This window comes from Fragaria vesca, linkage group LG5 (genome assembly GCF_000184155.1).
Source record: "Fragaria vesca subsp. vesca linkage group LG5, FraVesHawaii_1.0, whole genome shotgun sequence".
Taxonomy (NCBI): domain Eukaryota; kingdom Viridiplantae; phylum Streptophyta; class Magnoliopsida; order Rosales; family Rosaceae; genus Fragaria; species Fragaria vesca.
The window spans coordinates 6,783,483-6,795,440 of record NC_020495.1 but is presented as its reverse complement, the minus strand read 5'-3'; the positions used below and the strand labels follow the sequence as shown (position 1 = coordinate 6,795,440).

At 39.3% G+C, this 11,958-nt stretch overlaps 2 protein-coding genes across 2 annotated transcripts in view; both read right to left on the bottom strand.

The window, feature by feature from the left end:
- Positions 1-805: 805 nt before the first annotated feature.
- LOC101305763 (lysosomal beta glucosidase-like) lies at positions 806-3,693 on the bottom strand. Its single transcript, XM_004301012.1, has 7 exons — positions 3,577-3,693; positions 3,311-3,459; positions 2,396-2,639; positions 2,202-2,306; positions 1,873-2,055; positions 1,565-1,769; positions 806-1,482 (listed from the first exon to the last, which is right to left on the bottom strand). Exons 1-7 carry the CDS (start codon positions 3,691-3,693, stop codon positions 995-997), a joined length of 1,491 nt encoding a protein of 496 aa, XP_004301060.1. The 3' UTR covers positions 806-994.
- A 2,834-nt stretch (positions 3,694-6,527) lies between these two features.
- LOC101305476 overlaps positions 6,528-11,958 on the bottom strand; it is a 14,388-nt gene continuing 8,957 nt past the window's right edge. The window contains exon 9 of the mRNA XM_004301011.1: positions 6,528-7,954. Coding sequence (XP_004301059.1) covers positions 7,013-7,954 — 942 coding nt within the window. The 3' untranslated portion in view covers positions 6,528-7,012. The remainder of the gene's footprint in view (positions 7,955-11,958) is intronic.

Genomic DNA, 11,958 nt, shown 5'->3' with positions numbered 1-11,958 from the left:
TGGAATTTTCTAGTTGAAAAATATGTCCAGTCAGCAACTTAATCATTGATTTGGACGGCCACTTAACGGATGGACCTAATTATGTGACATTGGATAGTTAATGGAGTAATCGATTGAAATTGAAAGTTAATGGAGTAAACTGTCGAGTGCATGAAAGTTAATGGAGTGACCAGTAATTTCTCCTTTTCTTATTTATGAGTTTAGACTAGGCTGCTTGCGGGTCTAGAGCATTTTTTCTTAGTTTTTGGGCTTTGGCTTATAACTAGGGTGGTCCATGCTCTAGGATAGCCCCCTCTGCGTAGGGTGGTCTCAAAAGTGGTTAATAATGATGAGTTGAGGACTTGTCCCTTTCCACTTGTGTCTTGGTTGCTGGTTACTCAGTTCTTTTGCTACCAAGGCTATATTCATCATAGTGCTTCATCACATGGTCTTCAACATAAAGATTGTTTAGTTTCTACCGGGTAGTTTTGCAAGATTCGATTTTTATGTAGCCCTCGCGGGTGGATCTTGTTTATGTTGTTGTTCCTATTCTCAAGTTGTGATTAACAAAAATGGCTTACATCCTTTGTTCCTTGTTTATTTTTGTTTTGACGTGTGATTACTGTAGGGTTTTTTTATGTATCATGTTCAATGGTGTTTTGATAAAAATAAGGTCGACTTAGCTTTTTAATTATTCTAAAAATTAAGTTTGAGATGCACTAAGTAGGCAACTCAAAATAACAAATTTGGATAGACTTCGACTTAGACTATGTTGTAATATTTGAGTCAGAAAATTAACAACTGTGAAACCAGGACATATTTGCTTGTTGGACCATAAACTTATATATAGCGCAGAAAATTATGACCAGCGATGGTGGTCCAATGATATCTCTTAAGTGAGGATACCCTCCAAGATTCAAAAGTATTATTATTAGTACCTGTAAAAAGGGGTTGTAAATCGATTACATTAGCTCATACATATCCATAAAATCCTTGAAGAGTAGCAAAATGATTCCTAGTTGGCTTTTGTGGGAGCTGTTGTGAGGCCAAATCCAAAGGGGAAGAGAGGGTCATAATGTGGATCTCCAACATTCATAGGTAGCTGATCAACGGTTTTAAACCAAGTGCGAGAAAGCTTGCCGGTGAAACCATAGTCACCAAACAAAACATCAGCAACTCCTTGGCCTTCACTTCCCGGAAGCCATGCCGCAACCAGAGCATCTAGCAGGGAAACATATGGTTGCATCACAACAGGACGACCGGAGACGACAACGACAACACACTTGACAGCACCGCAAACATTTGTAATGGTTTTCAGGCCAGCATCAGGGAGAGTCAAATTTAAACTGTCACCAAATGTCTCCGCATATGGCGGTTCTCCTACGACAACAATGGCATAGGAGAAACCATTTGACTTAACATACTCGGCATCAGGATTCTCTTTGTACACTACTTTCGTTTCTGGATCAACTGTGTTCTTTATACCAGTTAGGATTGTGGTACCTGCAGCCATGTTAAAAAGAATAAAGATCTCTGCGGACATATTTTAACATTTTAAGGGGCTGCGATTAACTTAATTAGTTACCATGTGTGAGATTGTTGCCACTCATTCCCTGCCACTCAATGGTCCAACCACCACACTGATAACCAAGATTGTCTGCATGACTTCCAGCTACAAGTATTTTTGATGTCTTCTTTGGAAGGGGTAGCAATGGCTCGTCTGCAGATTCACCATTCGTTAGAAGCACTAAAGATCGCCTAACAGCTTCCCGAGCCAAGTCTCTGTGTTCCTGTCAAATTTATTATCCGAAATGCAATTTAGTTAGTTTAATTAAGAATATTATGCTCTACATTTTTTTTTGTAGAGTGGTAGTGCATGTCAACTACTTTTACCTGACTGCCAAGCTGGTTGACAAGGCTGAGATCAGCCAACCGATTCTCAAATAGCCCCATTGTAAACTTAACCCTCAAAATTCTCCTCACTGCATCATCAATTCTGCTCATGGGAATAATTTTATTTTTTACTTGGAAAGTTAGACCATCAATGAATTCTGTATAGTTGTTTGGAACCATGATCTGTAGGTAACAAACAGTCAAAACAGACGAACATGTTAGAAAAGATCCGCATAACAACAATAATCAAGCTAGCTAATTTCTTTATAAAGTGCAGATAGAAGGAAGTTTAACCAATTAAGTTGCTGACGGAGATGGACAATAATTACCATGTCAATTCCAGCATTGATCCCTGCTGTAATCGAGTATGAGTAGTTGGCATGAGGTGGTGAGGTGATTCTGTCAATACCCTCCCAATCTGAGATGACAAAACCCTGGAAAACAAAGCAATGTGTTAAAGTTACCAATGTGAAATTAATTGATGCAAGGGCCGGAGCTGGAATTACAAATCGATTAGAATTACCCTGAAACGGAGAGTATTCTTGAGAAATCCGGTGACCATATCACGGTTGGCATGCATCTTGACTCCATTCCAGCTGGAGTAAGATACCATAATGGTTGCAACACCTTCAATAATTGAGTTATAGTAGGCCGGCATGTGAATGCTGAGAAATCCATGCCTGTCTATCACAGTGTTATTCTCATTGATGCCTTTGGTTGTCCCACCATCGCCCACATAATGCTTTGCACAAGCTGCAACCTTTTTGCTACAAACACATGAATAATAAAGAGGTCAATATTTCAGACTGTAAATGTTTTCTGTCTAATTGAATTATCAAACCAAGGATATATATATAAATATGCTGTTGTTTCTTAGTCACAATCAGCGTGCAAAAGTATCTGCAAAGAAGCTTGAATTGGATTCATTCTCAAACACAACTAGTGGAACACAGCACAAGTCCTCAAACAGATACATAATTCCAAAGTGTAACTTTCACATTATCGCCAATGTATCAATCATCTAGATATAGCTAAGTTTGCTTCTTTATATTGTCAAAATAAGGCAAATGTAAATCCATAACAAGCTCTGACCATAGGTGTAGCAAGCAATATACGACCTTTCTGATTTTCAATACCTCAAGTGGACTGAGTTGAGGTTGGTTTCAAACACTGATTAATTAAAGAGAAGAAATTGTCTGCAAACCTCATCTCTCTCACATCAGAGGGGGGAAAACAAGAAATGGATAAGGCCGATCATAGAGGGTTACAAAAATAACTAAAAACAAAACAGAAACATCTACCTCATTGGATCAAAGATTGAACTTAACATAGCAGAAAGCATGAAATGCTACTATTTACTATGAAGTGAACTTGTGAATTGCTAAAGAATGTTAGGTGAGACGTTGGAGCAAACACGTAAAACAAATTTGATTCTTACTTTCCAGGTGCTACAAAGGGAACACCCTTTCTAGAGTTAGGTGGCATGTCTCCTTGTAATCCAGGTATGATCTGAGTCATTGCTTGAACAATCTTATGATCTTCGCTGTAGCTTTCGTAACAACGACCCCATCTTGGATCTCTACAAACCTGCACGCACGCACCAACAGATGGATCGAATTAGCATGGACATGGATTTTAACTATATATTCCATCTCATTCTGCGCATGTACTATGAATTAATGTTGATTAACGGGGAATTATTACCGCTATGCAAGGTGCAAAGACGTATGGAATGCCTGTGGCTCTAACTTCAAGGGCAGTTGCAGCCCCAATCTTCTTAACGAGTTCAGGGTCCCTGCAGCATATATAATCCACATTCATGATGAGAACTGCAGGCTGGCATACATATTTACACGTTATGTATTAACTAGTAACGTGTATATATATATATATATATACACAGAGAGGATGTAGAGGCGACGGCGCGCCTCCATCCCAGAAGACTCCAGCAGCGTCCCCGACCACTTCCCCTCCCTAGCGAGTCCGTTTTTTCCAGTTTCCGGCAAGATCGACTTTGTTTGAAGTTTTGGGTGATCTCGCCGGAAACCGGAAAGAATGGACTCGCCGGGGAGGGAAAGTGGTCGGGGACGCTGCTAGAGTCTTCTGGGGTGGAGGCGCGCCGTCGCCGGCGCCGGAGGGTGGAGAACAGACGGACGTCCGCACTTTAAGCCGAGTGCGGACGTCCGCTTCATATCCTTCCTGTATATATATATATATATATATCATTGTTGTGTCATGATATTTTAGCTCATCTACTAGCTGGCTCAATGAATATAGTTGGAATAATTAATTAACTCAAATGCTGATATTGTCTGTCAAAATTATTTGAGTTCAGAGTTAAGTTTAGGCGAAAAACTAGCTCCTTTGGCATTACTGATTACAGAGGTCTCCATAGTTTTGTGACACGGGGTAATGATGTTTCAGATATTAGCCTCATGTTATATGGTCAATCTGTTGAGTACAATGTCACATGGAAAATCATCAATCTCCCAGGCTGCATATAATATATGCCAGAAGAGTTCAGGCTGACTAGTGAATAGGGTCTACCTATTTCTGAATATATGGAGATATTTATATATGTATAGCTGAATTTTCTTTTTCTTGTAAAAATCCTTGTTGTTTTTAGTCTCTGGCACCCTTTGCAGCAATTATTTTTTAAAATCGAAGAATGGAGGAACATGTTTTATCTAGAATTTCTGCCAAGATTAGAATAGAGTGAGTCTCTTTTGTACAAACTAATTCGAATATTTCTACCATTTTCTTGTTGACATAGATGTTGGAACTTAATTTTAAAGATAAAGTTCACTGCTTTAAGAATTGATGAAAGGTAGAAACACCTAGAATGTAATTGGTGACTTGCAACTCTCTTCAACCGGTCATTAGTCCTCACTTTCAAGACTACTTAGTTACATTTTTCTCACTTTCAAGCCTACTAGTTACATTTTTCTCCCCATTTTTCAGGTCATTTGGGGTCATATCTGGCTTGACAGGAGATGGAAATGTGGGTGCAGTTCTGACGCCATTGATGTTCGTCAAGGGATCAAGTACTCAAAAGGAAACAGGGATTACTCTAATGGCGAAATTTATTCTACCTACCCAAGTGGGTCTAATGGGGATTATGATCATATGCTGCACTTTCCCAATGACTGATACACTTCCCACAATGGGGTGGAATGTTTTCCGGTCCATCCGTAAAGGCTGTAATGGATCGAAGAAGACTGCTACATTTCTGAATGGAGCACAAAGGAGAAGGAGAAGTGTGAAGTTTGCTGAGAATAAACGAAGTGAGAGGAAAAGCCGAATTGTCAAACTATGAATAAGAACTGTTTTTCAGGGAGCCCTTCTAGTGAGGACCCTTAAGTTAAAGACTTTTCGGTTTATGGTTTAAAAGACTCAATTTTCGATCACATTTTGACATCTCATCCGTTCAGTTTTTAGGTTTATATGAGTAGATCATTTCTATAAATTTTCACCCAAATTGGTGTTCGTTAAGATAACAAACTAGATCAAATTAATGGACAAGCTAAATCTGTCAAATATGAACCGTTCAAGTTCATAATTGATAAATCACACTTATGAATGCTTTAACAATTTTTAATATAGCTGAAAATTTGAAAAATGATCTACTCATAAATACCTATAAACTGAACAGTCAAGATGTGGATATAAGCTCGAAAGGTGGGATAAGCCGAAAAGTCTTCATCAAACCCTCAACTTAAGGGTCCTCACTAGAATGGCTCCCCTGTCTTCCATATTCAACCACAAACAGATTGTAATTTTTTATGGTAATTCCAAATAGAGACGAGTTTTGAAATGTGATTTAAACTAACACTGATTATTATTTTAAGTTGTGATTTTACTTTTTTTTTAAGGTAATTCCGAACTAAGCCTCAGTATGGCTGTTTGCTTCAAAGCTAAAATGCGATAAAAAAAAAATGTCAAGGTATAATTATGAAGGAAACATGATGTGAGAAGCATTATAATTCACTTGTACTTGACAATACAAATACATGAACAGATGAACTGTGTGATGTGAGGACCTTCCTCTCACAAGTATTAGTCACCATCTTCTGGAAGTTGGTAAATAGAGATGAATTAGGTTCTATTATTATCCAAATCATGGTTTGAATCAATGAGTTCGGTCTTTGTTCCATGTCCTGGTCATAGTGGGAAAAATAATTACAAACAAGCACCTGAGGAAGACTATCAAACAACTGGATATTCGAACCCTATGAAAATGGCTTGTCATAGAAGAAACACAATGGACCACTGCATCACTATCCTCACTTGACACTTGCCTGTGCTTCCTCTTTCTATTCTGATCATCTCCATGCCATGATGCCAATGCCTTTTCATCTTCTAAAAGGAACTTGCCCAAAAGTGTCGAGTGAGGGTTGAACTGCCTTTCACTGGGAATGTATTATTGGGCTTGGTTCTTTGCCAAACATGGAAGTGATGGAACTATCAAGTAAAAGCATAAGGGCCACCAAGAGGCCCATCATCTCATTGCAAGGATCTATTCCCAACTTTAGGGTTCTTGCTCATGTGATTAGCAGATGGCCAACCTTACCCAGCTATCTAATTTCTCTTCATTATGGTATCATTCCCTTCTGGATTGGTATCCATGAAAAACGTTTGTAATTACAATGGAACTTGGTGAAGAAAAACTTCATTTCAATTTCAAGTCAAGAGATTAAAGGCGAAACTAAATACTTTTAACTACTAGAGCTACAACATAATAAAAAACTTTCTCAAAATGAAACAATTGCATATCCCACACATACACAAAACAAAATGCAGGGCTATGCTTGCTTGTGCTTCATTCACCTATGCAGAAATAGTACTAAATTAAAAGTAGAACAAGAACCAAGAATTACAGAAGATAATGCACACACACTTGACAGGAACAATGTGGATTGGGATTGGAAAGATTATTGGACATGTAAATGTGGATCCATTCTGGAATGTCGAATCATGTCCACATTATTTAATTCCAGCTGTTAGCAAACTCCCAAGTTTCTTTTGGCCCCATCTGTTCTTCCATGGGAAGCTCTCTGTTCTAGCTGTGCATGAAGGTGGTGCCTTAATCATGATCACCTTTCCTTAACTCCTTGATTAATCTTCTTGATGATGAACACCATCATTCCACTTTCCAAGCATAAACCAGTAAGGAAAATCCAGATGACCCACCTGCACTATCATCATCCTCATCTTCTAATCCACCCCTTGATTTTTGATGATGAGTCAAAACTTGGGCTGTTGTTGATAAAGAAGACTCTGCAGATTCTGATGGTATTGGCTTGAATATGAACATCCCATACCTTGGACCAGAGCCAAAGAGCCAATCATGAACATCATAATAGACTTCAACTTTGGTTTTGTTCACATCAACAGACTCATTGCCTCTGAACTTCCATTGAAGGTGCTTGACATGAATGGCTTGGTTCCCATCAATCTTTATCTCCAACTCTGGATCAGCCCCGGACCCGGTTACAGAATTGTTGCTGTTGTTGTTGCACTCGATTAAAATCTCATGAAACTTTCCCTTTCCTTGTTCATGAAACTGGATCCCTGTTGAGTACTTCCTCTTACCAAACAAATGCTCCTTCCTTGAAACCAAGATAGGCTCAATCAGTGATGGTCTGCAACCTGTTCTTCTATAGGCATCTTTCTTCTGATCACCAACAAGCAGAACCACCTCTTCTTCACACACAAAGGCAACATAATAGTCCGACTGTGGCTCGGTTTCACCATTGAACTTGGCAGCTTTGAGGTCCCAGACTACATCAACTGTGATACCATCCACCATGAACTGTTTGGCGCCAGTCTTCCTCCAAAAGTACCAGGGCTTCAGCTCAACCTTGCATCTATAGGCATCCTCTCCTTCTTGGCCTTGAACAGAAACAGAGAGGCCATGTAGCAGTAGGTTCTTGCACCAAGTAACTGTGATCAACCGGCACCGGCCAGCAATCTTTGTACTATAAACTGACATAACCAAGCTCTGTCCTGACCTGATCACACCCGCCGGATCATGATCAGCCGGCCTCTGATGAGCAGCACCGGCCGAAAAGCAAGCAGGAATTCCAATTGCATCATGCATATTGGTTACACAACGGAGTGTACAAAACACTATAGAATAATCAGACTACTCTAGATTGTAATACATAGAGATGAAGATGATGATTAAGATCTTGGTAGAAAGCTTTTTCTGGTTAACATGTAATGAGCAAAAGCAGGATGACCCAGTTGGACCGGTTTCAAAGCTGGCAGAGTTAAAAAGGCAGGGAGTGAGGGTTGAGCAAGACTAAACACGTTTTTATATATGTTCATGTAAGCCGTGAAGACTAGGCTTTACAATCTGTTACTACCTTTCTGATTTTAACAAAACCCAATTTTTTCTTCTTGGATGTGGTTTGGCTTCGAGATAGGTCTGATCCCCATAAATCTATCTTTTTCATAGAGAAAAGCAACTCACTCCCTTTTTCCATCAGGTTATGAATTTCATGTGACACTGTACCGGAAAATAAACAACTAAGATTAGGGGAGCATATGAGTTAAACAGAGCTTGTAACAAATTAAAATCTACACAAGAATTTGGATTTATGATGCGGGTGTAGACACATAAAATTTAATGAGAATAATAATCATTAAATTATTCGGAAGACGTATGGGCCCGACAAATTACATAAGTGGCTCGTGAGTTAACAAAGTTGAAAAGTAGTCAGAAATGACACGTGGCGACGTGTGAGTGGTGGGTCGACAACAAAACCTTAAATTCTGACTAAAATCAAATATTAAATGTCAAACGATAATTAGATATCAATCAAATTAAATCGATTATCGAAAAGGAAGTCAGACATTTAATCAAATGGGTGAAATACTTTATCGGTCATAATTAAATAGATCAATTAAGACTGATTGATTTAATTACGGTAAATTGAATAATTGAATCAATTAATCAAAAACGATTGATTTAAGGGAAAAGACCATTTGCACAAAATAGAAAAAGTCAAACCCCATTTCAATGATAATCTTTTTTATTAGCTCATTTGAATACAAGGTACTTATTTTAAGCCTAAATACACAAATCTTTATTAAAATATAATAAAATTATATTTTTAAAGACTTTTTACCCTTAGTTTTTACTTAAAGAGAAAAAGTGAAAAAGATGGAGGGAAGACTTTGCCGGAAGTACACTGGGCTCCGGCGCCAGTCACCGGCGGCCGCATTTCGGTCGCCGGACTCCGAACTCCGGCCTCCGGAATCCGGTCACCGGTCACCGGAATTTTCTGACGGCCGGAAAATTGCCGGCATCCGGTGGCCGGAATTTTTCGAAAATCTCACTGGATTTTTTTAAATGTCATCGGAATTTACGTGATCTTAACCCAAGTACGAAAAATAAAGTTTACTACGCCTAGTAAACTTTTACTGGGGGTAGTAAACTCAAAATAAAATTTCTCCATGACCATTATACACCTTAAAACAGTGAAAAATCAATTTAGATACAGAAAAATAAAGTTTACTACCCCTAGTAAACTTCTGCTGGGGGTAGTAAACTTGCAATACAGTTTTCCTATGACCATTATATACCTTAAAGGAGAGAAAAAATCAACATATATGCAAAAAAATAAAGTTTACCACCCCTAGTAAACATCTTACTGGGGGTAGTAATCTTGCAAAATAATATCTTCAAGGCTATAAGTACACATTAAAACGGAGAAAAATCAACTTAGATGCAAAAAATAAAATTTACTACCCCTAGTAAACTTTTACTGGGGGTAGTAAACTTGCAAAACAATATTTTCAAGGCCATAATACATACTAAAACAGAGGAAGAACAATTTAGATTTGAAAAACTAAAGTTTACTACTGGGGATAGTAAACTTGCAAAACAGTATTTTCAAGGCCATAATACATACTAAAATAGAGGAATAACAATTTAGATTCGATAAACTAAAGTTTACTACCCCCAGTAAACTTTTACTGGGGGTAGTAAACTTGCAAAACAATATCTCCAAGGTCATAAGTACACATTAAAATGGAGAAAAATCAACTTAGATGCAAAAAATAAAATTTACTGCCCCTAGTAAACTTTTATTGGGGGTAGTAAACTTGTAAAACAGTATTTTCAAGGCCATAATACATACTAAAACAGAGGAAGAACAATTTAGATTCGAAAAACTAAAGTTTACTACTGGGGATAGTAAACTTGCAAAACAGTATTTTCAAGGCCATAATACATACTAAAACAGAGGAAGAACAATTTAGATTCGAAAAACTAAAGTTTACTACCCCCAGTAAACTTTTATTGGGGGTAGTAAACTTGCAAAACAATATTTTCAAGTTTACCTCCGGCTTCCTCTTCCGCCGCGAAGAAGCGGAAGCCGCCGCCAAAACCAGAAGACGTCGGTTTGTAGCCGTGCACTGAAATCGAGACGGCAACGAAGTCGAAGCCGAAGGCAAAGCAATCTAAGGCGGCCGCTTCTTCTTCCTCCGCAAAGCTAAAGCAGCCGGTGGTGGAGGACGAAGACGCCGGTTTGCAGCCGTGCATTGAAATTGAGGCGGCAACGAAGTCGAAGCCGAAGGCGAAGCAATCTAAGGCGGCTGCTCCTTCCTCCTCCGCAAAGATGAAGCAGCCGGTGGTGGTGGTGGTGGAGGACGACGAAGAGTTGGCGATGGAGAGTACCGAGACGGCCGAGAAGGTCTCGGAGTATAGTGAGATTGCTTCAATGGCGGTGGAGAGTTTTCTGAGAGAGAGAGTTAATGATCGGGAAAAAAGAGGAGAAAGAGAGTTAAATTAGCATGAGGGTATTGACGTCTTTTTGTTAGAATTCATTGGAATTGGGTTGCTGAATAGATTTTCATTGGAATGGGCTAAAAGAATGTTAAATTAGTAGTAAATGGTCATTTACTCTTGATTTAATTATATCATTAAGGAAATACAATTAAAGTGGTGACTTCAATACATTCCATTTACGGAGGAGCATAGACACTATAAATACCCCCTCTCATATCAAGAGGAGAACTTTCGACAACAGAGAGAAAAATCACTCCCGATAACTCAGAAGTCTCAAAATCCCCCGAAGAACTATTAAGCTTCCGCCAGTTCTTCACCAAACTCAAATCTCAAACACTAGTCGCGTGATCAACTCTCGTGACCTCTTTACATCTCAAGAACAAGTGCTTGTCACCCTTGAGTCAAATTCATATTCGGAGATAGAATCAGAGGAGTTCACAAAGATTTGTAACCCACATTCATATCAATAAAATTATACTATTCTTTGTACACGTGTCTTTCTGTAATTTGTCGCAGATTTTCCGTGTTTACAAAATTGACGCGCCCAGTGGGACTATCTCTGCCTCTCACCACTTTCTCCGACGATCGCGTCATTCTCATCACATGGAATCAAAGGTGGCGCAAATCAAATCAACAAACAAGACCAACACGGTAACTACTATGAAAATCCGTAGAAACCTTGGTCGTCATGATGCTCATAGTAAGTCATTTCAACTCGCTACATTCGACCTTCATGCCTCGAATTCGCTTCAGCTGATCACCGCCTTGACTACAATCACCACTGGATTATGGCTATTAGCCGACGGAACCCGTTCCGTCGGTTAAGACATATATTTCGTCTGCAAAGATTAATTCCGTCGGCTAAGATCCGTCGGCTAAGCGTTGTCTGCCAAGATTTTATTCGACGGAACTTAGTCGACGGAAATTACTTTTCCGTCGACTAAGTTTTTCTTAGCCGACGGAATATTCTGTCTCCTAAGATCTTAGTCGACGGAAGTAAAAATTAAAAATTTTTTTTATAGAATAACTGGCAGTTTTTTTTTGTTTTTTTTGGTCTTTTTTTTCCTTCTCTTCCTCTTCTCCGGCGACCACGACGGTTATGTTTCGTGTTCCCGAACAACTCCACTCCACCTCCGACGCTAAACTCGCCGGGATTCTACCGTCAAGGAACCGCACGTACAACGATCTATTGCCTTACTTATGCCGCGGAGAGTAACCGTCCAGACGTCAACCACCCCCGGCAAAGGGAGGAGGAGGAGACGCTGCTTGGAGGAGGAGGAGGTGCCGCC

Bases quoted from the DNA above. Each gene is read 5' to 3' on its own strand.
- LOC101305763 (XM_004301012.1), bottom strand. From the start codon at position 3,693: ATGAATGTGGATTATATATGCTGCAGGGACCCTGAACTCGTTAAGAAG. The intron at 1,770-1,872 runs GTAAAAGTAGTT...TAAATTTGACAG, and splicing joins TCAACCAGCTTGGCAGTCAG to GAACACAGAGACTTGGCTCG. The intron at 1,483-1,564 runs GTAACTAATTAA...ACATGGCTGCAG, and splicing joins TGGCAACAATCTCACACATG to GTACCACAATCCTAACTGGT.